The 27,633-nt window shown below is 41.0% G+C and overlaps 1 protein-coding gene across 41 annotated transcripts in view; it reads left to right on the top strand.

Moving 5' to 3' along the window:
- NRCAM (neuronal cell adhesion molecule) overlaps positions 1–27,633 on the top strand; it is a 252,230-nt gene that overhangs the window by 190,683 nt on the left and 33,914 nt on the right. For 17 of the 41 annotated variants that reach the window (XM_070265454.1, XM_070265451.1, XM_070265469.1 and 14 more), the window contains 13 exons: positions 40–162; positions 4,081–4,251; positions 4,766–4,822; positions 6,675–6,786; positions 9,423–9,607; positions 11,061–11,192; positions 18,646–18,789; positions 20,019–20,130; positions 21,515–21,681; positions 21,776–21,923; positions 23,491–23,615; positions 24,050–24,079; positions 25,605–25,706. In XM_070265454.1, the coding sequence (XP_070121555.1) occupies positions 40–162; positions 4,081–4,251; positions 4,766–4,822; positions 6,675–6,786; positions 9,423–9,607; positions 11,061–11,192; positions 18,646–18,789; positions 20,019–20,130; positions 21,515–21,681; positions 21,776–21,923; positions 23,491–23,615; positions 24,050–24,079; positions 25,605–25,706 (1,608 nt within the window). The remainder of the gene's footprint in view (positions 1–39; positions 163–4,080; positions 4,252–4,765; positions 4,823–6,674; positions 6,787–9,422; positions 9,608–11,060; positions 11,193–18,645; positions 18,790–20,018; positions 20,131–21,514; positions 21,682–21,775; positions 21,924–23,490; positions 23,616–24,049; positions 24,080–25,604; positions 25,707–27,633) is intronic. The other 24 variants (XM_070265482.1, XM_070265480.1, XM_070265471.1 and 21 more) reach the window with 3 other exon arrangements.

Here is a 27,633-nt window from a genome sequence, read left to right as displayed (position 1 = left end):
ATGCGCAGATATCGTAGGAGTTATTATTTTATTTCATAGGGTCTCCACTGTGGACCAAAGAAAAACTTGAACCAATAACGCTTCGAAATGGCCAGGCTTTGGTACTTCCCTGCAGTCCTCCAATCGGATTGCCACCACCTATAATATTCTGGATGGATAATTGTAAGTGTTAAAAACATGAACTTTCTGTACTCAAGGGTCTTATGATTATTTGCTGTCACAATAAATCCTTACCTCATAAAATGTTTATGAAATGATTTAGAGATGCTCAGGAAAGTAAATGCTCATTGAAATAAACCACATGTCATTGCATTCGCGCACTCGATTTTATTGAGCACCTACTATGTACCAGACACCACTCTAAATAAACCGAACGAATGCCCTGCTTTCCCTGGGCTTATATTCAGTGTGGTGGAAATAGATGGGAGCAAAGAAGGAAGCAGAGAATAAATGCATTTAAAACAAGTGTCAGTTGGCAATAAGTGCTATGAAGAAAAGTAAGCAGACTTTTAAGCAGAGACTTACAGGAATGAGAGAGCAAAGCAGGCCCCTAAATATCTGGGTGGAAAGGGAAAACTGGTGCTGGCCTGTAAGGCAGGAGCGTCCCTGGTGTGTGTTAAAAGCAACGGGGAGGCCAGTGTGGCCAGACTGAGTGAGCCAAGGGGGAGAGCGATGGACAAGCCCAGGGGCTCAATGTAAAGGGCTTGGCTTTTGCTCTGAATGAAGTAGGGAGACACTGAAGGAGTGACCCTACGGGAAACCAGTAGCGGTCACGTCACTTCAGTTCACGTGTGGAGAACAGAGAGGACCAGAGGGAGAGGCGGGAGAGCTGTTGGGAGGCCACTGCTGTCATCCAGGTGAGAGCGAATGGGGACCTGGACTCAGGTGGTGGGTAAGAAATGGTCAGATGCTGCATTAATTTTGAAGGTGGATCCTTCAGGATTTATTGAGGTCGAGTTCGGGGCGTGAGAGAGAGGAGTCAGAGATAACTACAAAGTTAAGACTGAACAACTGGTAAAATGGACTTGCCATTTCCTGAAACAGCAGAAGCCCATAGAACGGAGGAGATCAAGCTGTTTTGGATGTGCTATGTTTTTTCATTCAGTTTTTGGCTTTTTATCCCCAACAACCGCAAGTATTTATCGGGCCTTTACTAAGTGCCTTTGCTAAGGACTTTATGTGGGTTATCTCATTAGTTCTTTACAACAACCCTATGAGGTATGTCTGATTATTCTTTCCACTTTTTAGATGAGGAAACTGAGGCACAGAGACATGAAGTCATCTGTTAGGCAGTGTGGCATTGGTCCCTCCTGCCCGTCCCGGTCCTCGAGGGCGCCGTCTGTTGCTCTGCCTGTCCCGCCCTCTATAACCTCCTGTGCTGATAGGTTGGCACGTGACCTTAGAGGCAGCACAGAGTTCTGCTTGGAGAGCAGGGAACCTGGGTTTGGGATGTGAGGTGTGTAAGACATCCGTATGGAGATGCCCAGCAGGGGGAGTCAGAGCGACAGGGGTCAGAAGAAGACTCAGGGCTCCAGTCAGCAACGTCTAAATGTTTGCGCACAGGTGCTCCTTAGAGCCAGGGGCTGATGAGGGAGCTAAAGGAGGGAGTGCAGGTGATGAAGAGCAGGGGGCCTGAGGCCAGGAGCCCTCCAGGGGCCAGGAACCAAGGGGGAAACCAGCAAAGCAGACGACAAGGAGCAGTCACTGAGGTAAGAAGGGAACAAAGAGAGTGGTGTCCCCGGAACGAAGTGCAGACAGAGTGTCCAGAAGACAGAACAATCAACTGTTTCAAATGCTGCTGATCCATCAGATAACTTCCGATCTGAATGAGAAATGACTGCTGAACTTGACATCAGGGAGACCGCTGCTGACCTCGACACGAGTCATTTAGGTGGAATTGTGAGAATGACTGCAAAATATTTGTGGGGAATACGTTATATTCTTGGTGACATGATTTCCTCTGAAATCACAGGCTGTACACATTACTAAAGATAAAATTTACCTCTAACATTTAATTTCCATTTTTGACTCTTCTTATGTGAAAGCGCTCAGAGAAAGTATCACAAAGAAGTGGAAAATAGATATATAAAGGAATGAGTGAGCAAGCATATTTTTCCTATTATTACATAACAGTTTTTTTACAGATTTTGAACGAATAAATAGCAAATCAAAAGTAAATAAGTGGTGTATGGTGTCGAGAATAGCAGTATCCAAGTGTCACTGCCAACATGAGGCCCAACATTTGGTCCTTGGTTCTTATTTAGAAATGATGACCTTTCTACCTAATAAAGAGATATATGCATGTAAAGTCTCAGAATCATCTGAATATGTAACATAATTTTTTTTCCATATTGCATTGCTGGCTATGTCCTTTTCATACATTTTAGGCTGTTGGCAAAGCATCTAGACCTTTCAAATGAAATTGCATCTGGAATATGAGAAAAAGTTCCAATCTGTCTAGCATTCTTTTTGCAAGATGATATTATCAAGTTGTTCCTATCTGCATGCTTTTTTTTTTAATGTAATGCAAAGGAACTCAATGGGCAAAGTGCCACCATCCTCATAGAGCCCCATTCCCTTTAATTTGATCTACCAACATTGGCCAATAATGAAATACAGCAGGAGAAATGGAAGAGAATAATTGTATGCTTATCTTTAACTCTTTGTATTCATTAAATAAATGTATGTTATTTTTCTGCATTATTTTTAAAACAACCCTTTCCCTAGGGATTAATGGTTTAAAATCAGGAATTTACAACCACCAACCAAACACCTTTCTTGACTAAGAACTTGGTTAACATGGCTAACCAGTGTTCCTTCAAGCACTGATTCCACATTTCCCTGCCATTTCCTGCCCAAGGCAGTGGCAAGCTTCTAACCATAATTTTACATTCCCTGAAATGTTAGATAGGGCACCTGCTGCGTGAGGAACAACGGGTTGACTCAGACTGGAGAAATCCTCCGGGAGACAACACGTGGCCCGAGGCAACGGGGATGTGCAATTTTTCCTCGTTCTCTCCCTTCAGAGCTGACTAAGTCACACAGCTGAGGCTCTGTGCAGAGTCAGAAACTTCATGCTGCGTGTGAGCCAGCCAAGTATAAATTCACGCTTACATCAGTGGTCCCACCTCCCTGAGTCCTTCAGCTGCTTAGAAATCTTCCCTCTGTGCCTGAGGCTGGACAGTTCCTTAACTGGCCCGGAGGGGAAGCAACTAGTTAAATGTGAAACCAGAAGTCAGAGTGTCCACAGTTATTCCTTTAATTACAGAGCGCCTGTTAAGGACCAGATGCGGTTTCAGTGCTACAACAGTGGACAAAGCGGATGATGCTGTCTGTCTTAAATTCTAGTGCAGGGAGACAGGCAATAAGTCATACATGTGACAAGGGAAATACATTGTATGTTAGAAGGTGATAAGTAATTCAGAAAAGAAAAGGTAGAAGTGAGGGAAGGCTGGGTGTGAGAGCCTCGAGGAGTGTGTCTGCAGTGTTAAATAGTGTGATCGTCGAAGCCTTTTGTTAATTGCTCGTTTGCTGCCTGATTCCTCAATTAGATCAGGGACTCAGGACAGGGACCCTAGCATGCCCAAAACCTTGCACAGGGCCTCACTCACAGTTGAGTTCTCTCACCGTGTTTCATGTCTGACCACATGTGTGTACATGCAACCCAAGTTAACATCGGCACGAGCTTCCTTACTGCATTTTCTAAGATACGCGTGTATATGTGTTTAACAACTAGAGACTGATTTAAATACTAGGAAAGATCACACAAATTCTTTTGTCAAACGTTTTTCAGTTCACATTTGGCTTTTAAAACACTTCACTATACAACTCTGACCTGACCTCTCCCCCCACTCCAGAGAAATTAGGGTCAAGCAGGTACAATTAGAGTTTTATGTTTCATTTCGTTTTTCTGGGGTTTTTTTGTTTTTACGGTTATTTGCTTTTACTCAAAGAGATTTATAGAGGAAAATATATTCAAGTGAAGTTCACAGAACTATTAGCAGATGGATTTATCTTGCTAATTTGGAAAGTGGCTACTTTATGATGGAATGACCTGGATATCTCTCTGCCTTTCTCTAGCCTTTCAAAGACTTCCACAAAGTGAGAGGGTTTCCCAGGGACTCAATGGAGACCTTTATTTTTCCAATGTTCTCCCAGAGGATACCCGTGAAGACTACATCTGTTACGCCAGGTTTAATCACACTCAAACCATACAGCAGAAGCAACCCATTTCTGTGAAAGTGATTTCAGGTAAGAGTTCAGCTTCCTGAATCTGTCTTTCCAGGATGTTTACAAATGCACAAGATATATTAACTATTAAGTATTGCTGACTTTGAAATAAACAGGTTCATTGATCAGGAAACTATCTGTGAATAGTCACTGAAGTGTTGGAATATGTGTTATAAAGAGCATGCATATCCTAAATACTATAGTTTATATTTTTTGCTGTTATTACCGTTATTGTTTCCATGACAACTTTCTGAAGCTACTTAGTGTTCTGAGCATTTGGGTGTGCTTTATGCCCCATGATGCCTTTAATTGGCAGTCCTGCAGCTTCCAATGTATATTCACGTATTACTGATTGGGGGTGGCTGAGCGAATCAATGAGCTAATCACGTATAATGTGAAGTACTGTTTTTACTTAGTAGGGATGGCCCTTGGTCAGCATAGCTGCATTCGTTTGCTTTTGTTGCCCAATACTTTATTTTTACGATACCTTCTCCCCTCCTTTTGTGCATTCTTCATAATATTCTGTTTATTTCAGTGGATGAATTGAATGACACTATAGCTGCTAATTTGAGTGACACTGAGTTTTATGGTGGTGAGTTATGGTGATTGTAACTGCTATACTCTCCTTCATTGTAGAATTTAGTTCACTAACTTCACCTCCATGCCTATTTAACCTTATTGCTTTATGAAATTCCTAGTTGCGTGTTTAGTATCACTAGAAATAAATGTATGTTTCTGGCAGAATTTAACCATAAGCTTTAAAACATGTCACTAAAACATCTTCCATGTTGTATGTATAGTAGTGAAAATTATTATAACTGTTTTCATGTAAAGAACCACTTCTCGTGATTTGGAAAAAATCTTTCATGTACGTTCAGAATTGTAATTTTCATTTTTTGTCTTGTTCCTCATGAACTTTCCTCATGAACTAAATAAGAGTTGGCAGGGTTTGCTAAACTGCTAGAACACTAATCCATCAAAGTCTTAGGAACCTTTAGCCACTAACGTTAAGTGGATTTTGATAGTAAATCATCACGTTTCGCATCTGTTTTCATGTGACATTATCAATGTCATAAAATTAGCCATGTGTTTCTCTTAGTTTTGTTTAAAACCAAGTCACTATCTTCAGTGGAAATAATCCTTTTAAAAATAGAGCATTTAACTTCGTTCTCTTAAAAAGAAAAGAATTTGGTTTCTTTTTAAGGGAAAGTGGCTCTCAAGTGTATAGTCTATCAATGAACATTATGGATTCTGGATATGGGTCCTCTTAATAATCTAGAAGGCAGAATTTCTACTCTATTAATGTTTTCCCCTTGAGATAATGAAGTAGAAGAGATTACGGTACTGTCCATGGCCATAGTAGATATACCACAATTCCTGCCTTACTTTATTTTATCTTATTTTGATATACTCCCGAAAAATATGGCCTCAATATCATTCCCAAAGTGATTTCAGCACGGTAAGGTCTCCTCCACTATCTCTAAAATCTTAGAAAAACTCTTAGTTCTCTCAAGTAATACCTTCTCTGTTTTTTTTTTTTTTGAGAAATGACAATAATTCATATATTACCTTTTCCTTCAGTTTTTGTAAGCATCAAATAGATAGTACATTAAAGTGTTGGAAACTATTAAGGGCCGTAGCACCTTAAGATGGTATGATTTCTGCTTTAAGTTCTTCTGAGAGGCCATCAGAGCATAAGGCCACATTTAGGCAAGGTCTCCATAGAAAAGAAAGTGGCCTGTGGAAATCTCCCTGAGAGCTCTAAGTTGAGTCCTCTTGGTTTGTCCATTGCGGGAACCAATTTCAGTGTATTGAACTCCACCATTTCTTAATCTGTGGCACACAATTTGCAGACCTCTGTCAGTAACTCTCTGGTTTGGTTTGGTTTTCCATAAACCTGGCAGTTTGGGGGGTCTTGTTAGATGTCCACCACAGGTTTAGCTCCATGATTAGTCAGTGGAATTGACTATAATGTTGTCCCTGGTGTAAACCAAATGCTCCTTCCACAGTCATTCCTTTCAGAAAAACCTACCGTCTTCTAGAAGATGACAGTTCGTTTTCTCCTTAACCCCAGCACTAATCTTAAGGGATAGATAGTTTAATAACATGATTTTCTTCACTATGCCTGCATTTTGAAAATTTGCCAACCAGCCAAAAGTTCATAAAAACCTAACCCAAATTAAGGAAACGTACAAAAGGAAAATAGTCCTTCCTATTAGTGCTTATACAACCAAAATTATTTTTATTTCTGGCTAAGTGAGTGAGTGATGGCTATTTGTAAGGCAGAGAGAGTGTGTGTGTTTGTGTGTGTGTGTGTTGTGGTTTAACAAATTTCACGATCAATGTTAAATGGTTTTGAAAATGGATTAGATTTTTAGACAGTGAACTGTTTCTAGAAATACATATTCATAACTCGTACTGCATATTGATTTTCCTGTTTACAGTTAAATCAAGCAGAGAGAGGCCACCAACATTTTTAACTCCAGAAGGCAATGCAAGCAACAAAGAAGAATTAAGAGGAAACGTTCTTTCACTCGAGTGCATTGCAGAAGGACTGTAAGTTAACACTTTCTGTCTCGGTGGACATTTCTTATGAAAAAAAAGGTAGATTGGTAGAGAGGCATTAATGTCATAGGAAGAGTCATTGGCTTATACTAATTCATTATTTCCAAAATAGACCATATGAATCTCATATTATTAAATTATTTTGTTAATGTAATAGTGTTCCTCCTGAAATGAGTATCACTAATCACCTTACAGTTGCTATGATTATAATTAAGCTGTATTATTTTGCTGCTGTTATATAACAAACCACCTCAAAACTTAGTGGCTTAAAAACTATAGCCGTTTACCATTGACCATTTGTCTACAGGTCTGCATAGTGGTTGTGCTGTAGCAGACTAGATCCAGCTAATTTCAATTCAGCCTGCTCTTGCGCCTGCGGGGTGGCTCAGCTATGGGTTCTCAATTCTGAGGAGCTGCTGGCTGTTAGCAGGGCAATGGAGCTCTTGGCCATGATTTTCTCACATCCCTCTAGCAATTATTCTCCTAGCCTAGCCTCGAAATTGGCACACCGTTACTTCCACTACTTCCTGTTGGCAAGTCACAAGCCCAACTTCTTTGCAAATATCTCATCTGATGCCTCAAAACTGATGCCACCCCCAGAACCCATGTGCCCTTGACAGGAGTTGCAGGAAGGCCTCGGCTCAGATACAAGAACAATGCTTCTGTTGGGGACACATTTGAGGCAAGCTTCTACAGAGCCCGTCTTGTGCCTGGCACAGAGCAAGTACTGTTGGTATGGGCACATTTGCTGAAAACATTGAATGGAATCTCAGAAACATGTTGTGACTACATGTTGTGATCTGTGTTGTTCTTGACCTGGTAACTCAGTAGTCTCACATTTCTTCCCAGAATTTGTCTCCAGGAATAACTTTACTGCAGGAGACGCATGGAGGCCTCTGCTGGTCATGTCAGGAAATCACAGCATGCACCATTCAGTTCCCCTAGTAAATGAAAAGTAGCAAAACCCCCTTTACAGATATTTTAAATATATATCTTTCCCACCAGAAGTGAAAAACAAAAAATAAAACTCTTGTAATTTTCAGTGTGTTAGAAAGTGATTTCATCTACCCACCTCCAACCTTTTGGGAGTAGAGGCAGCAATTCTCACAATTTAGTGATTGCCCTTCCCACAAATGATATATTACCTAAAAAACTAAAATATGGTCAATATTTGGAAATTACATAAAACTTCCAAAAGAATTTTTGAAACTTTGGGATGTTGTAAAACTGAAATCGGGGCTCTATGACTTATAAACCAGTAAGCATAAGACTTGTGGAATCAAAATATTTCTCATTCTTAACAACTGCTCAGTGGCGTCATAGGCCTCAAGAACAATTCGTGGCTTAGTTGAGCTGTGGTTTTATATTTCCAGCCCCATGACCCTCTCACCTTCAGATCGTATGAGATGCAGATTAATCTGACCATAAGGAAGCATCATAATATGCTATCAGATTCCATATGTGTATAGTATCTTCAACTTTTCAAAATGATTTCACATTTTCTACCTTTTTATATTCATAGCATGTTTTATTCTAGAAGCTGTTTCATCAAATATTTATGTTCGATTATTTTTATTCAACCAAACAAGCCAAAAACAATTCCACAAATATTTAATTAATCCCACATGCGTTTCTAATGACAAATATTGTATCTTCCTGAGGGCATGGACCCTTCTTTTTTTGTCTTTATCTTCCCAGCACACAACTCAGTGCCTGGTCTATATTTCAGTGCTTAGTAAATGTTCATGTTGAGTGGTTTTTTTATTTTACCCTCATGAAAACCTTCTAAAGTGACTAGATCAAGTCAAACATTATTATCCCCCTTCCAGCAACTAAGGAAACTGAGGCCCAAAGAGGTCGAGGATCCAAGATCAGAGAGAAATTTAGGGACAGGGCTGGGGCTTTGAAGAAGAGCTTTTAACTCTAAGCCCGTGTTCTGGCTTTCGTCTTGCTCTATATTTCATGATTTAATCGGAAACACAAGTGAGAAAAGGTGTGCCTAATATATGAGTTTGGTCTATTCTTACCAACTGGTATAACATTTTTAAATACCACTGATAATGAAATTAAGAAAACAGTGCTTTTCCTCTAATTACTGCATTCACATCATCAGATAGCCTGTTATAAAGTAGAAAAGTTCTTCCATTTGATATAGAAATGTGTGGAAATGGGCACAAATATGATATTGGCTCTTTCTCTGTACATTTTTAACTTGAGCTGATAAAAAATGATAACTTGATATCATTAATTTCGTGGTAATTCTTCTGATTGACAGAGTACCTTCATGTAAAATTTTCCAAGGGTGCCTCATTGATCAGACTTTGAGGAAAATAATTAGATCCTTTCAGTAAAGGAACTGTCGCTAACATTCTCAGTGCAACATTGAAGTCAAAGTTTACGGTGCGCCATAATTAGTATGGTTCTGCTTCTGTGAAAATGGTAGCTTACAGACTTAAATATAAGGTTTTGAGCATTAGTCATAAAACCGTGATGCTAGTTAAAATATCTATGTATTTATCATGATATTTATATAAAGACTTTGTTACAAACTTGCATGAAAATTCACCCTCCAAAACGGTTAGGTGAAATTCTTTTTTTATAGCACCATTATTTATTTGTCTTATCAGGCCTACCCCAATTATTTACTGGATAAAAGAAGATGGAACACTGCCAATCAATCGGACATTTTATAGGAACTTTAAGAAAACTCTGCAGATCCTTCAGGTTTCAGAAGCAGACTCTGGAAATTATCAGTGCATAGCGAAAAATGCTTTAGGAGCCATCCATCATACCATTTCTGTCACAGTTAAAGGTATATCCTTGGTTAAAATGCATTGCTCTTGCCTTCATGTGAGGCTCTAAATCTTCAATTAAATATGCCTTTGATTACATTCTTCAATAGTAATAAATGGAAATTTGCATCAACATTCATGGTACCTTGAATCTCTTCTCGTTGCTATTTATAGTGCATCTAAATCAGGTTAGAAATTTGCTCCCTGGAATCTTTCTTAGAGAAGAATTCCAATTAATAAATGTAGACAGAATGAGGGTAATAGAAAATCACCATAAGAATCCCACAGTTAGAACTGCTGCAAGCGAAAGCAGGTGATGAATGCTAAAATTAGTAGATGGAACTTGAAGGAGAACCAGGATATTTGCACAGCTTCAAAGTATTTCTTCTCCCACCACCCAAAAAAAAAAAAAATTAATCACTGAGGCAATTTTAACATATGTCTATAAATCAAGCTTAACTTCCATACTCTTGAGTGCGGGCAGGTCTCAGTGACTCACTTCTAATTTGTAGAGTATGCAAAGCGGGAAAGTGGTAACTTTCCAGTGGAGAAACCTGGCAGACATCACCTTAACCAAGTGATCGAGGTTAACATAACCAGGAATAAGTCATGTCCAGATCACTTCCTGCCTGATAGGATGCAATCAGAAGGGTCCATACTCAAAACCTCAGTCTAATCATGAGAAAGCGTCAGACAAACCTAAGTGGAAAGACATTCTACAAAATAACTTCTCAGTACTGTTTAAAAGTCTCAAGGTCATGAAACACAAGAAAAGACCCAAAGGCTGTCAGATTGGGGGAAACTGAGTAAGGAGATGTGACAAGTAAACACAATGTGGTATCCAGAACAGGGTCCTGGGACAGAAATAAGACATTAGTGGAAAAACTGGGGAAATCCTAATAAAGTGTGCAGTTTAGTTAATGGTATTGTACCAATGTTAATTTCCTCTTTTGATAACTGTATCATGCTCATGTAAGATGTTAACATCTCAGAGAAAGGAGAAAGCTGAGTGAAGGACTTATGGGAACACTCTATACTAACTTTGCAACTTTTCAAAAATGCAAAGTTTTTTTGAATTACTCCCTAATTTTATAATTGTATGTATTCTACAGGGATCAGAATTTAAATTCATGTTTCTTTGCCCTTTCTGTACCTGTAAGTTGTTCTACAACCTTAGATAAATGTCACCTCTTTGATGTCTGATGAATTCGATGTCAAATGAGACAATGATATTTGCATCAAAAGAGTCTGGAAATAATACATGGTGTCAGTGAGTCTCTTTAAACATCCTTTTGAAAATCTGAATTGTTCTTTGAAGCATCACTTATACATCTGTTCACTCTAAAAAGATGAAACTAACAAATGCTTGGCAAAATACTTATTTTTATTATTAAAATCATTCAATATACTAAATTTGCCAGAATACTTCTTGGATTCAAACTTTTGTGTTTTTCTTTTCTTTCCTCAATAAAGCGGCCCCATACTGGATCATGGCACCTCAAAATCTCGTGCTGTCCCCAGGAGAGGATGGCACCCTGATCTGCAGAGCTAATGGCAAGCCCAAACCCAGAATTAGCTGGTTATCGAATGGAGTCCCAATAGAAAGTAAGTTTCCTTGATTGGCTTCAGTTGGAATATATTTTCAGAGCATTTACATGTCAAGAGGGAAGGAATGGTGATAAAGTAACGGATTAAGGAAAGAAGCCATATGTAAGTTAAACTACCTTTAGATTTTCATTCTGTTACCTTTAGATATTTGTGATGACTGAACAGTTTATGCTATTAACACAACGGTATGTGTTTATTGGGACTTGGCAATATTTCCTCTGTTTTTTACATGGATCGTAGGAAGAATGACAGGGTCAGAAATAAACATCACTGAAAAGTTCAGATTATCTTCTTTGTTCAAAACATCAGGTGGTTTGTGGAAACCTTGTAGGAGTCAGAGCAGATGGGTGAGGAGGCTAGGGATAGAGCCAGGGGATATGACAAGAACAGGAAACACAGCCATAGTGGTTTCCATTCCTAAGTGGAGCCCAGATGTTTGCAAGGTCCCCAGTCTTCAGAGGTCACTGTCCCATTTAATACCCAAAGAAGAGAAGATCCTCTGACCCCGGTCACAGGCAGGTCACTCAACCTTTGACCCGTTTTCCGTCACTGAGTATAGCTGAGATTCTCCTTGACCAATACGTGCACCGTCCTGGCTGCTGTGTGTCACCTCTTCAGCCACCTCCCCTGGACCACTCCTGGCTCTTCCTCTCAGCCAGCCTCTCTGCACTTCCACTGTGCTGCCCAAAACAGTCCCCCAAACTGGGGTCACAGCCCCTTCCATTCGTCTTCTAAGTCACAGCCGAGACCAGTTTTGCAAAGCTTGGGTAAAGGCTTGGAGATAATAGAAGGGAATTATAGTAAAAAAATAAATGAAGGAAAACTTAAAAGGAATATTGCATTTCCGTGCCCCCTTCTTAAGGCATGGCCAGCCACAAAGAGCCCACCAGCTCTCCTTTTTCTCGACCCGCCACCAGCCGCCCACAGAGAGAAAATCAGTTTCTGTTTAAAACCCAGCCTTAGGTTCACCCTCCCAGTCAGTAGCATGATAATCTGCAAAGATATTCTTTTTTTTTTTTTGAGGAAGATTAGCCCTGAGCTAACTACTGCCAATCCTCCTCTTTTTGCTGAGGAAGCCTGGCCCTGAGCTAACATCCATGCCCATCTTCCTCTACTTTATACGTGGGACGCCCACCACAGCATGGCGTGCCAAGTGGTGCCGTGTCCACACCTGGGATCTGAACCAGCGAACCCCAGGCCGCCGAGAAGCGGAACGTGCGAACTTAACCACTGCGCCACGAGGCCAGCCCCTGCAAAGATATTCTTCACTCACAATAAAGACAGCCTTCAGGCTTAATATGTAGAGCATCTTGGCTCCTCATTGCCTCCATGCCAGAATCAAAAATTGGTTCTGCTTTTATATAACCAAAAGGTCCATGAAACTGGCTGTCTTGAAATAGTCTTCATCCTAAGATGGATCTGAAAACTGCTGGCAGACTTTAAATGGCCAGTTCCCCATTTCTCACCATTAGGGTCTCACAACTATGGGTCTAGACTGATAGGAGCACCCTGTTTCATAAATACTTATTAGGAGTTTGTGTCATACAACACAGTAGTTATCAGACACTCTGAAACAGACAGCCTGTGTTTACTGTAAAAGGAAATCTGTTCCTGGGGGTAAACAGAGTCTAAAGAGGCCAGCAAATGGGTTTTGAATGTTTCCACTCCCAATTTTAAGCATGATCAGGACCAGCAGAGAGTACTTTGTGGTTGTGCATTGGGAAGCTGTTGGCACTCTCAGATGCATATGAGTGAAAACCGAGAGAAAAAGTGGAAGAGAGCCAGAACTGAAAAAGAAGTTTTATGGTACAAGATCTGATTTTCTTAGAAATGCATATAGAATGGCAGTAAAGGATGGAGCGTGCTCAGCAGCTCCGAGGTTCTGTGCCCATTTGTGGAAGGTTAAATGTGCATCTGAGGTCTGACCCTCAGTGACACTGACAAGTGGGAGGGGCCATCCTTCTAGCCGCGCAGTGGGAGAACCAGGGAGCCAGGGAGCCAGGAAGGTTGAAAAGATAACTCCTCGAGCTCGGCAGCCCGAATGCATTTATAAGCAGGGAAAATTGAGACGTGGGTGGGTCAGTGACACAGAAACAAGAGGAGATTAATTAATGAAGCTGATCTTTTCTCCTGATTCTCCCAGCTTGTCATCCTTCCAAACCTGGCGTAGGCAGGCCTCTGGGAACCTGGTACCTCCAGTTGTATTAAGAACTTTGCAAATGTGCTTATAGACACTCCCCTTAAATGAAATATTTGGGGGGAGGATCAAACGCAAAAGGCCTGCTTGTGGGGGGCACGTAGGGCCGTGGTCCCAGGATAAAAGTGGGGCCCTTCTGCTGTAACCCCAAATCATCTGATTAGGTCCAGAGCAGAAAGAGATTAGAACAAAATCTCTCAAATGAGGTTCCAGGTCAGTTGATTTCTTCCATCCCCAAAGTATTCGTTAAGTCGCCACTGGAAGGCAAAGAGGAGGCTGAGCAAAGATAGGATCAGAACTCTGCAGTGCCTACAGATCCAGGGTCCCTCGATCTCTGGCGTGCCTCAGAGCCGGCACTCTGGTGGACAAGCGAGGAGAGAAACAGCATGCGGCGTGTCAGCAAAGCTGCCCCGTGGCTCCGGCAGCAGGTGCCAGATATTTATACCAAGGTGAGGTGAAGTGTCCCAGAAAAGTGTCTTTCTCCACCTCTGGCAGCCAAGCTAAACATGCACGGATTACTGTTTGGAATCTCATAACTCAAAGGTGATGAACTTGAGGAACCTGGCAGGAACCCTCTTAGCTCTCTGAATGATGCTCCTACAGGGACACCACTGTTCCTGCCCCCGCCCTCAGCGGCTGGTCCATCTACAGCTTCTGCTGAGTGGTCTCTTGGCTAGACACTAAGTTATAAACAGCTGAGTTCAAAGTTCAAAGAACCCTACATGCCCCCACCTTGTGCTGACCTCCCCTGATCCAACATAAGGAGTAAATGAGGACGAAAATTGTCAAAAAATTGGTAGAAGTTTGAGGAGCTTTATGCCTCTCCCCTTTCTACCCTGCTTGATAGTTTCCCCATGAATTTGGAGGCCCCAAACAGAATTTCCTTTGAGATTTGGAGACCATTCTGGAAACAAGGGGATGGAGCTTGTTTCTCATCTGCACCTTGCTGAGTTGTGCACGCTGCAGCGGCATCCAGCAAGGATGGGGCATGGAGGCAGGATGGCAGAGAGTGTAGAACCTGCTGCAGCATACGGTGGCATGAGACTGGCATGGTGAGGATTCCTAACCTTCAGTGGGACCTCAAGGAAGCCCCAGAAGTAGGCTGGGATCACAAACTGGCTTGCCCACAACACGTTCTACCTAAGAGGCTGCAGAAACCTTGGATGGACCAGCTTCTGAGGCTAAGGGACAGGGAACAGCTGTGCCTCTGCAGCAGCATCATGCAGGGAGCTGTGCAGCATCCCCACCAGGTGCTGCACAACAGAGACACTCTCAGGGGATGATAGTACCAGATACACAGCCTCCCCGCGCCTGGCTTGTGGGCGATAACCCAAAGACATTGACACTCTCTCCCCCAACCCCTGCAGGCTCTGGCTGCCAGGAGCATGTAAATAGTATAAAAGAAGAAGCAGGATCAGGGAGAAGGAGGGCTAAGATTTGGGTTCTGTTTGCAAAATTCAGTGTTGTTGATTTGTGACTGTGATTTTAGCGCTGGAACCTACTGTTTTACAAAACCAGAAGAATTCATTCAAAAAACGTGTAAGCCTCATCTCAATGTCTTCCAAAACTCTGTCCCGCCAGGACTGGTCAGGGTACTTTAAACTTTCCTTGAAGCAAAAACCAGACTGTATTAAATATGGAATTTGCCCAAAACCACCTAAAATATTTTTAAAACAATCTACAGAAGTCAGGAAGAATAACACAGCTGCAGAGAGCTGGTGCCAAAAGATAACTTTGGTTTTATTCTGTGACCTGTGGTGTCTGGGAGGGTGTGGAAGTAGAACCCAGGACCAGAAAGAAAATGGCCAAGGCCACGGACACCGTGATCCCTGTCCCTGTCCTAGCAGGCAGTAGGAGAGCCTAACTCTTGTCGATCTTTAATTCCACATGGAGCGTATATAAGATCGCACCGTTATTAGGCTGAAAGGTCCCTTTTCTCTAAGAGATGAGAAGGGAAAGGAAGGAAGGGAATGAGAATGGAGAGAAGACCTCCTCCTGCCACAGTTACATGTTCTGCTGACGTTGGAGGAAGAGATTGAAGCCAGTAACACATCATAAGCAGCCAGGGGAATGGAGGCATGGTCCAGGATATTCCCAAGATTCCACTGGAGTATCATCCTTCTTCGTTTTCTCAAAAGTAAAAGGCTCAGTTCGCATCCCCTTAAAGGGGAAGGAAGAAGTAGATAAAAACACAAACTCATCTCTCACACCCAGAGATTTGTTCTACATTATGCCCAAATGTTCAGATGTCAGATGATGTTTATAGAGTAGACTAACTCAGAAAATCTGAGCATTAATCTCGTGTTAAACAAACCATTATGTGCTCCAGTCTCTAGTTTCTCATCTCCAAAATGCGTATACTATCTAGTTGATCTAGTTCACAACGTTCCTTTTAAAATAATACTATGAAATAGATATAAAAATATTTTAAAAATTAATAGTACTCTATACATGTAACGTGGCACTAATTATTATTATTCTCATTATCCAAATGCTGGAAGCCTTTATAGTTTTGGCCAGCCATGTCAGGGGAGTTAGAATAAAAGAAAGTATTGTTGGAAGGGTAGCACCCCACTTCTGAACCTCTCCTTTGGGGCTTTAAGTTGTATGTAGTGATTCTATGACCTTAAATTTCTTTCTCCAGTGTTCATTTATAGGAAATGAAGTTGGTTATTCCCAGAATTAATTATTATTCCTTTGGATAATTGGGCTTCAGATGCTGGAGAGTTACTCCCACCCAGTAGCCAGTACACAGATTCCAAAGGTCAAATATCTCTGTGCCAGCGATTTCCTTCTTTGTCCAACTCCCAGCCGAGTCGTCATATATCACTGTGACAGTTCTGGGTTGGTTTGTCTTTCTTTAGTAAGTGCTTACGAAGAGGTAGCCCAAACCCCATGGAGAGAGATTTTCTTCACTACTCTTACCTAAAGGGTTTATTTTATTCCAAAATATCTTACCAAAAATAAATATTTGAAGACTGCTCCATTTAGCAGAAATAAGGCAGATGACTGAAAGGAGTTGATAGCAAAGAAAAGTGCAACATGGGCTACATAAAAGCCTTTTAAGAACAGTTTATGTTGTGATGGATGCATCCCCACTGGGGGAAGACTGTCCTATCAGCGTTGTTGATTGAGCTGGTCTGCCTTTTTCATGGCGATGTAACTTTTTTTTATTGTGGTTAAAAAACACGTAACATAAAATTTACCATCTTAACCATTTTAAGTTCAGCAGTGTTAAGTATATTCACATTATTGTGAAACAGATCTCCAGAACTTTTTCATCTTGCAAAATTCCAGCTCTGTGCCCAGTAAACAACACACGGTGGTGTGACTTTTAAGAGCTCGATATACTTAAGGAACGTGAGGAGCTCGTCTCACCTGGTCTGCCACCCATCCAGAGAGATTCGGCCCAGAGCTCCACCCGGGCCTCCTCACCATCTAAAATGCACTCCCGGCGCTGCAGTGCCTGGCGTGTCCACAGAGGTGCAGTCAGAGTGGACAGTGCAGTGGGCAGTGAGAGTCCCCTGAGGAGTCCCACCACTCAGCACTCGGCCCAAGTGCTGGGTCCAAAAGTGCTAAGAATAACTGACAGAGGAGGAGACTCCAGAAATGCCGCTGGATGGACATTACTGGGAGCAGGTGGGTCAGAAAGGACCCTGTGATATGAGACTTGGGGTACGGGACAAGGAACATGGGCTGTCCTGACATAGACTGTGTTCTCAGAGTGCCTGGCTGCCTGCCACAGCCTTGGCCACTGTGACATTTCTGTCCTCTGCCTTCTTTTATTGATGAACTCTATACCCTCTTAAAGGAATTAGAATTTATATTTGTCTTCTGATTGGAAGAACATGTTGCTTAAGGCAATTTTGAAATTATTAGAGTCATAAACAGCAGTTATGAGCTAAGAAGCTGATCAAAGTATGTTGGCACACCCCGATCACTGGTTGAACGAGCGGGAGTACCTAAGATGATTTCATACATTAGCTATTGGTGGTTTTCGGAGTGTTGAACGGCTGCACACAGAACTGCATGATAGTAAATTTGTAATTTTAAGCCACTGAGTTTGTAGTAACTTGTGACAGCAGTAGTTGAAAACTCATATAGAGTGAGTAAGTACAATACTTTGAATATGTATATGAGAACAAGGATGGATAACTCTAGTTTGGTTTGTTTTTATTTAAGTGAGTTAATAAACCACAGATGAACCAAATATTTGAGATTCCAAAGTGATAAAGGAGTCCACATGCAGTGAAAAATATGTCTTCGATGCACATCCTTTTGCTGTCATCAAAGAGAAAAAATGGTATTTGAAATGAAACTAATGCCTCCTTAAGTAGTTCTGGTTGCAGAGAAGTTAAGAGAAAGGGTGCTGTTGTGCAGGTTTGATTTTGGACAGCACGCTGAGACAGCTAGCGCTACCCCTTGCAGTGCACTTTGAGAGCAATGTAAGGTCGCAGCCTAAGGTGGAGCATTCGCAGAGGGAATTTGTCTCCGAGCACAGCACTTCCAAACCGTTGGGCGTACCCTGGACTAAATTCCCACCTATTCTGTTACCCAGCCAGTTCCATCCCACTTCAGTAAGGATCAATCCTGGTCCTAACATTTTTTTAAGTCCTTGAGAGATTTAGCTGAAAATACTACCTTGAAGAGAAATTTTACTCAAGTTATTTCTACATCAGCCTCAGAATTTCCAAAGCAGGAAAATAAATATTTTCACATTTGATTATTGGCCCTATATTTATTTACATCCTTATTTGTTTGTTTATTTATTTATTTCAATAAGAGACTCTTAAAAGACAGAGGTTTGGATGAGCTAGAGGGTTTCTATATTTTTTGAATAGCTTTTGCTATCAAATTATCCTCTGGATGATTAACCTTCCTCCTCATAAATAACCACAGTTTCTTTGTGAACAAGGCAATGTTCTCCTGAGTTTGTATTGCAGTTTTCACCTAACTTGTGCTTTTTTTCCCTTCATCTCTCATTAAAAAAATTCAGTCTTTACAGATTTGATCCACCTAAGACGAAAAGAATATGCAGCATACACCCCTGCTGACAAGTGGTGATGAAATTCTGAGGAAGAAACATTCTGGTTTCTGCTGGGTTCTTGGTTTCCTCTGACTGCGTATACCTAGATCAGCCTGTATTTCTGTTCTGCTCACTATAGAATGTGGACCTCAAGCTTCACAAGTTTAATGTGTATCTTTTATGCAAAGAGGAATAAATATATACTTTTTATTTTTACACCCAAACAGTTGCCCCTGATGACCCCAGCAGAAAAATAGATGGCGATACCATTATTTTTTCAAATGTTCAAGAAAGATCAAGCGCGGTATATCAGTGCAATGCCTCTAACGAATATGGATATTTATTGGCAAACGCATTTGTAAATGTGCTGGGTAAGCTCCCTCTTTATTAAAGATACGGCAAGTTGGATTAATGACGGGTGTTGTTTCCCATTCATTCAGCAAAAATATATGTAGTGTGTGCAGTGGGCAGTACTTGGAGCCATCAGGGATATATGAGGACAGATCAGATACAAACCTTGCCCTAAAGAGTATTGCAGTCTGGTCTTAATGTTCTTCCAAAACACCATTTTTATAATGGCAAATTCTTCATTGCAGGCTGCTTCATTCACAGATGGTTCGACTAAGTGTCAACCCACTCAAGAGAAAAATAGCATTGGCCTGCTGTTAGTGACTGCATGTTACCGCTATTCCAGCCTTAGAAACTGGCAAGCTGAATAACAATGTCATGATTCTGATTTTTTGGAAATAAATCATTAATCATAATGTTTCACCTTTATCCGAGACACAGATGTACACTTATTTATTAATTCATAATAATATGTTTAGAAAACTATGACATAATCATATTCTTCAATGGTAGGGTTATGTGAACATTATTTTTCTCATATTGGACAAAACTTCCAAAATACAAAATTTGTTAAAAATTTATGTGAGAATTGTTTTCACGGTTCCAGGGAATCATATTTCAACTCTCTAAGCATAGTAGACTGCCTTTCAAACAAAATTAAAGTCAAGGACCAACCAGTACTTGGTAGTTTTCCTTCCTGCTTGAAATGAAGGTGAGGAAATCACTGGAACAGCTGAGGGGTTAAGATCCTGGTGGATATTAAGGAGGTGGTTTTGGTTTCCGGCCTTCTTTTTAGTTATCAGCATTCTGCTTTTTTCTGCCTGCTTGCGTGTTCCCCAGCACTCCCACCTACCCAACCCATTATAGCCTTGGGGTTATGGTGGGCCACTCATTCAACAAAAATGTACTTGGCCATTATTTTTGTGTCAGATACTGTGCTAGTTTCTGGAGAAAAACACTGAGTAACCCCATTCCCTGCCCATGAGGGGCTTACAGTGTAATAGGAGATATAGGCAAATAAATCAATTATGAAAATATTACGCCTAAGATATGGGATGTGAGACAGAGGGAGAAAACTTGTATTTTTCCACCTTGAGTGACCGTTAGTGTCATTCCTGATAGAGGGCATAAGAAGGGAGACGTATTGGTTGTGCTTTACCATAACCTCTCATGGCTTTAAGATAAAATGCACAGTGGGCCTAAATGTTTATTTTATTTTAATATTTCCTTTACCTTTTTCAAATGTTTTTAGCTGAGCCACCACGGATCCTTACATCGGCAAACACACTCTACCAGGTCATTGCAAACAGGCCTGCTTTACTAGACTGTGCCTTCTTTGGGTCTCCACTACCTACTATTGAGTGGTAAGTAATGGCCCTATTTGCTTTTAATATTTAATTTGCTAAAGCCTTCAAATCTCCCGGGATGTCAGGTTTTAATCAGAGAACAGATAGGAAAAAAGGCAGTGCAGAACCCATCATATTATTAATTATTAAATTCATTTACAAATATTATTAAGTACTTGCTCTGTGCTAAAAAATCACATGCATAGTCTATTTGGCAGCACACTTTGTCAACCACAGAGCTATATGTAAATATTTTTGAGAACATTTAAGATTGCTGTATTTCACAGTGCCATGGACATCACCTGGGATTTCATGAATGGTGGCTGGAGGGACTGGTGGGGGGACATTCCTTGATAATAAAATGTCAGTTGGGGTGGGGGAGAGGTTCTACACCCCCAAACAGAGTTTGTTATTACCAGTGTTCCTTGTTAGTATGCCTCTTCCACCTGAGCTTCCCAACGTGGATCCAGCCAAGCTGTCCTGTGTCCTTTCCCTCCCGACTTTAGACCGTCCCCTTTGCTGTACCACTCCTGATATGGACCCTGTTCGTGCTCCTGGCTTGCTTACTATAGCATGGGAGAGACAAGGCGAGGATAGGCAGCAGCTTAGAAAGAATGAGTGAAAGAAAATTGGAACATTCATTTATTGACCATCCATCAGTTGCCAGACACCGTGCTGGGCTCCACCTGCTAGTGTCGGGTTCAAGTCAGGTGTAGGAATAACAGACAGGCTCCCCAGGTTCCACTTACCTGCAGAGAAGAGAAACAGGGATTCTGTGCAGATGATTTCCTAGCGCAGGTCCAGGGTAACGCTTAGCCCCGTGGACTTTGCCTCACCCCCTTTCATCCATCCTTACTTCTCCTGTCTGACACCAACGAGGAAGCTGCGTGTATACAGGCTTTACAGACAGGCTTTATTCTTTTTCTTCCCTGAACATTTTCCTATCCAGTCTTTCAAAAGTACAACCTTGTAACCTTGAAATCAAAATCTCTTGAGAATTGTAACCTGCAGACGGAGTTACAAATACATCACGGTAGGGGGAACATGTCAAAAAGAGCAGTCTTCCTTTTGCCTATTTTATCACTTATTAGAGATAGAATAGGTAATTATGTGTTTATTAAATTATGAATCTTTCATAATGAAAATTACCATTTAAGTGTTTTGTATTGTCAGCCTAATTCTTCAAGCACCATTTAGCATTGAATTCTCCAGTTCCACATCCTGTCTTTATAATGGCCTCATTGACTTATAATCACGCAGTATGCTTGTGCAGATCCAGATGTCTCTGAACTTGATAGTATAGTACAGATCCTGCTGTGTTGGCCTTGAACGTGGCGTTTTATGTCTGACTTCAGATTATGATGTGTTTTTTTTTCTCATTGTGCTCATTTCTGTAATAAAGGTTTAAAGGAGCTAAAGGTAGTGCTCTTCGTGAAGATATTTATGTTTTACATGAAAATGGAACTTTGGAAATTCCTGTGGCCCAGAAGGACAGTACGGGAACTTACACATGTGTTGCAAGGAATAAGTTAGGAATGGCCAAGAATGAAGTTCACCTAGAAATCAAAGGTAAGGCAGAGGTGACGAAATTTCTTCAAGGATTATGTGACTTTGAGCAAATTCTCTAGCTTTGGCAGTGGATAACGATAACTTTAAATTTCAGATCCAACAAGGATCATTAAACAGCCCGAATATGCAGTTGTGCAAAGAGGGAGCACAGTGTCCTTTGAATGCAAAGTGAAACACGATCACACCTTAACCCCCACTGTCACGTGGCTGAAGGACAACGGTGAGCTGCCCAATGACGGAAGGTATTTGAAGACAATTTCTTTCCTTTCTCTTCTTTCTCTTTAAGCTGCTATTGAACTAAAGGTTGATTGAATAGTGCCTTAACAGGGATGTTTTTAAAGTTTCTGAAGTCTTCTCTCTCCGAAACAGATGTGTGTTTTCTCCCTGCTGTAAGATGTTCAGACCAAAAAAGGTATCGAGTTATTGAAATAAGACCCCGAGAATGTTTGTCTGTCTTTGTGTGCTGGTCTCCTGTGTGATTCAGAATGGGAAAAACCTTTCAGGCCTTGGCCAGCATCCATTGTTTTCTACCTTGTACAGTGAAGTCTCAACAGATGTTTTCTTTGCCATTCTACAAATAAGCAGAAATACGATCTCTTTAATCACCGGAGTGCGCCTGAATCCTTGTCAGTATTTTAAAGGACACTAGTTTTCATTTGGGTAGGGAGTTTGCTTTTGATTTTTCCCCAAAGCCAGTAGAAGGAGAAGGGAAAAAAAAAAAAAAAAAAAAAAACAGCTAATGCATTTATAAGAGCCTGAGCATGTTGTGGTTCTTTAGCTCGGAATGGGAGAAAGGTCATACCTATTTTCCAGGCGTGGCCCTCAATATGCCAGTCAGTACACGGATTTGAGCTGTCACAGAGTGGCTGCAAGCATCGCCCCCTGTGGGAAAGGATGCTGTATACTGGTGGAAATGTTTTCTGTGGTTGGCTTACAACAGTGCCTGAATGGGGCCCTGTGGCTTGTAAATGGCCCTAGAAGAACTGTGTGGCCTGCTCCTCTGTATGCCCAGAGTTTCCAGCTAGTTCTGTGCTTCAACTGGTCAGTTTTATTTGCGGAATCTGAGATGAGAAGAAAATATCAAGAAATGACCTTCGCGTTAAGTTGGCTAAAGCTTTAACTTGAAAATTCCCTGAGAAGACAGTTAATGATTTATGCAGCCTCTTTAAAACCATGCATGAATCCTATTTACATGGGTTTTTGACCTCCTAAGTAATTTTTCACGCCTGCAAGTAACCTCTAGAAAACTCTTGATGGTGACTGCTGGTCTGAATCTTCCTGTTTCTATTGATAAAGCTGATTACTATTCTTTGCATTTACTTTCTCCTCTGAGAGTTTATGCATGTTGGCAAAAATGACACACAATTTCTGCAGTAAATAAGAAGTTATTTTAAAATATACGCTTTGCTAGAAATTCAGCTGGATGAGTGGTGTTTAAATGTTTCTTAGCAGCAAAAGCCGTAGGAAAGCCCCTCCTGTTCAGGATAACTGGAGCTGCCCCCACCTCGCCTCTGGATGCCCCAGATCTTTCAGGAAGCTCCTAAAACTCCAAAGGCATGGTTGGAAGCCACCGGACCAGATGGCTTGACATCCCTTCTGACCCAAGATTCTGATTCTTTCTAATTGTTTTCCAACTTTAATCATTATCAAAGTGATACATATTGTCTAGGATTTTAGCTCTAATGTTCTGCAAAGCTTTATCATCCTTCTCTTTTATGAAATTCACAGAGTTTCTTTCTTGCCAGTAAAGCGACCATCTGGTGTGGTAGGATGTCCATTTCAGCTGCTCTGAATGTGTTGTACTTACAGGTTCACTGTTGACAAGGACCATTTGGTGGTAACCGATGTAAGTGACGATGATGGTGGGACCTACACATGTGTGGCCAACACAACTCTGGACACCGTTTCTGCCAGTGCTGTGCTTAGGGTTGTCGGTAAGAACTAGAACGCACACAGCACAACTGGCTGCCCTGTTTTAGGCTGAAAGGAAAAATTGTCAATAGTAAATGTTTGCTTGTTTTAGTTTTACAGATGAGTTAAACACTCACCTTTTTCTTCTTTGAAAGATATCTTTGAGGCGATGGTTTCAATATGAATTTACTCTTCAGTAGCACTGGAATAAAATGGTGGTTATGCATGTGAGCAATATTTTTAGAAGAAAATTGGGGAAAATAATCTACTTTTCTTTAAAATCGAAGGGTTTTTCCCCCTCGGTTGTTATTGCATGTCTGTCAATGCCAAGTCTCACAGCTCAGCACAAGGTTTAGTTTATAATCTTAATCATGTTCAGTCTTTGTCTTCTTATGCTATCTTATATCTTTCCATTACTAATTTTGATTAAAATGCTCTATATTAATGTCCTTTCTAGCTCCCACTCCAACTCCAGCTCCCATTTACGGTAAACTAATATGAGTCTTGTTTCTCTATTTTCTGTCAAACCAGTTCACATTTGCAGAAAAAAATTAATTATTTTCTTTTCCATATCACGTCATTGTGTTTCTTGGAGGAAAAGGGCTCTGTCAAATGTTCTGTTGGGGTGCCCATTTACTGCTATAAATCATTTCTTCACTGTTACTCTCGAACTTTCCGCTGAATATATTGCCACTTGTGTCTAAGTCTTCCGTGAAGTCACTTCATTTGATAAAAGTTCCTCTTTGATTTCATTTCCTTGTAAAGTAGCATAATGCTTTATTCAAAAGCTGTCATCCATATTTTACAGAATGAAGAAGCTATTTCAAATATCGCTTCATAAGTTAGGTTTTTATTTCAGTCTATGAAAAGCTGTTTCAGAAAAATAAATGTCATTTTGGGGTTCCATGTTCAAGAAATTTACAGAGGAAAGCAATGGATGTTTAGAACAGTGTTTGACTTTTATATCAGAGAAAACCGACTCACTGTGTGTTAACAAAAGATAAATCACTGAAGAAAGACCAAAAAGAGGGCACTTCCAGATTGTGTAAATTTTCTGAGTCTGGAAAATAAATCAGAAATTATTTCCAGAAATCTTTTTGATTAAAGAACCCTCATCTTTATTCAGCATATAAATACAAAAGTTAATTTTGTGGCATAAACTCAGCTGGATTTTGCATGGTATCATTAATTACGATGCAGAAGACCTGTCCTTTGGAGACGTTTATTGCTTCTTTACTGATAGGAGAGAAGGGCCTATATTTTTATATGGCCTCTGGTCCCCCAAGAGCCACAGTGACTCCCAGGAACAAGGTCAGGAAAAGGCCCAGGGGGCACGTTAACTCTCTGGATCTCAGAAGAGTCAGACATGCTTCTGGGACACCTTCGTCCCAACAGGGCTCTGGACCCTGGCGTCCTCTGAGAGTAGACACACTTCCCCACGCTCCTGGTTGACTATTGAACTGAGCATCTGCATAAGGTGTACATGCTGAGGGCTCCCTACATAACATCCATTTTAGAATTCCCTTAAAAATATCAATATTCTTCGGGAGCCCCCAAATCTGTAATTTAGCAGGTTTCAGAAAGAACATTTGAGTCTCCTTCAAACAGAATATGTATTGCCTGTGTTTGTTTTGCAGCATATGCTAGTCTCTATTTCTCATTTATTACAAATGAAGCTCCCATATTATTTTTTCCATTTGTGCTCCTTCCTGTTTACGAGCAGACACACACTGAGAGCGCTGGTGAACCATGCATGCCCCCTTCACTGGTTTTGGTTACTTGAAGTTAAGCATCATTTGAAAAAGAAGCTAGCAGAACTCATTGATGGCTTATCCTGGCTGTGCTCTGCGTTCCCAGCAACCTCAGCTGTTTGCGTTTCGTTTCACTTGCATGCTCATTAACCATTAAGTGTGCTGTGTCTTTAAGATGCTCCCTCTGTAAATAAGATCGTGAGTCAAGGAGAACCTCCTCAGGATGGATGGTTAACTATGATGTGTGTGTTTGGTCTGCAGATGTCCCGAATCCTCCCTTTGACTTAGAATTGACAGATCAACTCGACAAAAGTGTTCAGCTGTCATGGACCCCAGGCGATGACAACAATAGCCCCATTACAAGTAAGTGGTGTCAGTGGATAAACTTAGTGACCGTTTTTGAAGCACTTTATCATGTGCAATTGAAGTTCCTCACAGAGAGATTTGCTAGCATTCTCTGCTTCATTACTAGCAGAACAAAAACATTTATTTATGGCTCTCTTCTCTTTAGAGCTGGAGTTATTCCTGGTTACAGCTTCTGGTATGGGATGCTAATTAACTGCTAACGATGTTAATTAAGCAAATCCACTATCATTTTGTGTTTAAGATCCATAAAATCACCTTAAATTTCTGCCACAGGAGGAAAATGTATTGTAAATTACTCATTTTGCCCATTAATATGGGAGAAAAAGATGAGAGGAGTAGGTGCTGGAACACCCAGTCCATGTATTAGGAACTTGAGACTTGGTGAGTAAAGTGACTTTTCAAACCCACAGTTGATAACAGAACTGCATGTAGACATCAGGTCTGTTAACTTCCAGTCCAGTTGTCTTTCTTCTCATTAGCCTCTGCTACAAAGTGGTACATTCAACAATGTCAGCTCTTCACCTTGATGACATAAGCCTAGGGAATAAAATCCGGTGAGGAACCATGCCCTAAGGATACTGGAAGAGCTTCATAAAATTAGACTACAGATAAGCTTAGAAGTTTTAAACCAAAAAGATCCTTAAGAGAGTGGACACAAGCCTGTAATATATTATTACCTTTAGGTATATACTGTAGGAAGACTAAATTCCTTTCTGATGACTAGCCAGGATTATTCTGAAATGATGCGTGTGTTGATTTCTTGCACCTGCTGGTCAAGCAGAATATTTCCAATGAAGTTAAACAAAAGCCTCCTCTCTGTCTTGTGTTATTTAGTGCCGTTCTTTTCTCAATTGAGTTTTCAGCCCTTGATCAGAACACTCATGCGTTCATGCTGAGTCTTCCAGTTAATTCAATACATTAGCCACATTCAGCTGGTGAGGACGCTTGGAGACTCTTTTTACCTATGTTAACAGGATACCATTAGATTTCAAGGCATTTCTACTCTTTTATTCATTCACTCATTCATGCAACACGTATTTATTGAGTGCCTGTTATGTACCAGGCATTGTGCTAAAACAAAAGTCAAAAACCTCTGCCCGTAAGGAGCTTACATTTTAGTTGAGGACAGAAGATAAAATTAATAGTATATATTATGTTATTGTGTATAACGTCATTATATATGTGTATGTGTGTGTAGGGGAGGAAGACATTTCCTCTACCCTCTCTGGGTTCTTCTGGCCGGAGAACGAATTAAAAACTCATGAGACAGAATAGCAGGAGAAAATTAAACAAGGCTTTATAACATGTATACATGGGAGAGGCCCAGGCAAGCTGAGCAACTCGCCAAAATGGCTGAAGCCCCCACCTGAAATATCATATCCATCTAAAGGCAAGCAAGGATGTTGGGGGTGGGGGGAGTCAGTTACAGGAGGTTACCAGAAACAGGAATAAGATTATTATGTAGATTTAAGTCCTTGCATTCTGTATTGATAGGAGTTTCTAGAGATAAGGTCATCCCCTTCCTAGTACAGAGAGGGAGATATCTTTACAGATAGAGATCTCCTTTACAATGTAAATGTTTCTTAACAAAGGGCAAGCAAGTTCTACTTCTCAGAGCCTCCTTCCCCGTCCCAGTTTATCAAAGCAACCAGCCCCAAATAATCCCCACACCAAAGACGTATTTTGGGGTGGCCAATGCCAGTCCCCCACATGTCTATATGTATATATGAATATGTATATGTATTCATACACACATACACACACACTACTCCCTTCAAGAGAGAACCTGCTGCCAGGAATGTTAACAGCAGGCTGCGTCTGTGGCACCTTCCCTGAGGATCTAATTCAGTGTTCACATGAGGCCACTCTCTTCCTGAGCGATTCCAGCGATGAGCCCAGGGAGCGACCCAGAGCTCAGCCATCC

The sequence above is a fragment of the Equus caballus genome, chromosome 4, assembly GCF_041296265.1.
Source record: "Equus caballus isolate H_3958 breed thoroughbred chromosome 4, TB-T2T, whole genome shotgun sequence".
Lineage (NCBI taxonomy): Eukaryota > Metazoa > Chordata > Mammalia > Perissodactyla > Equidae > Equus > Equus caballus.
Note: the sequence above shows the minus strand (reverse complement) of the source record. Positions and strands in the feature narration are given on the sequence as shown.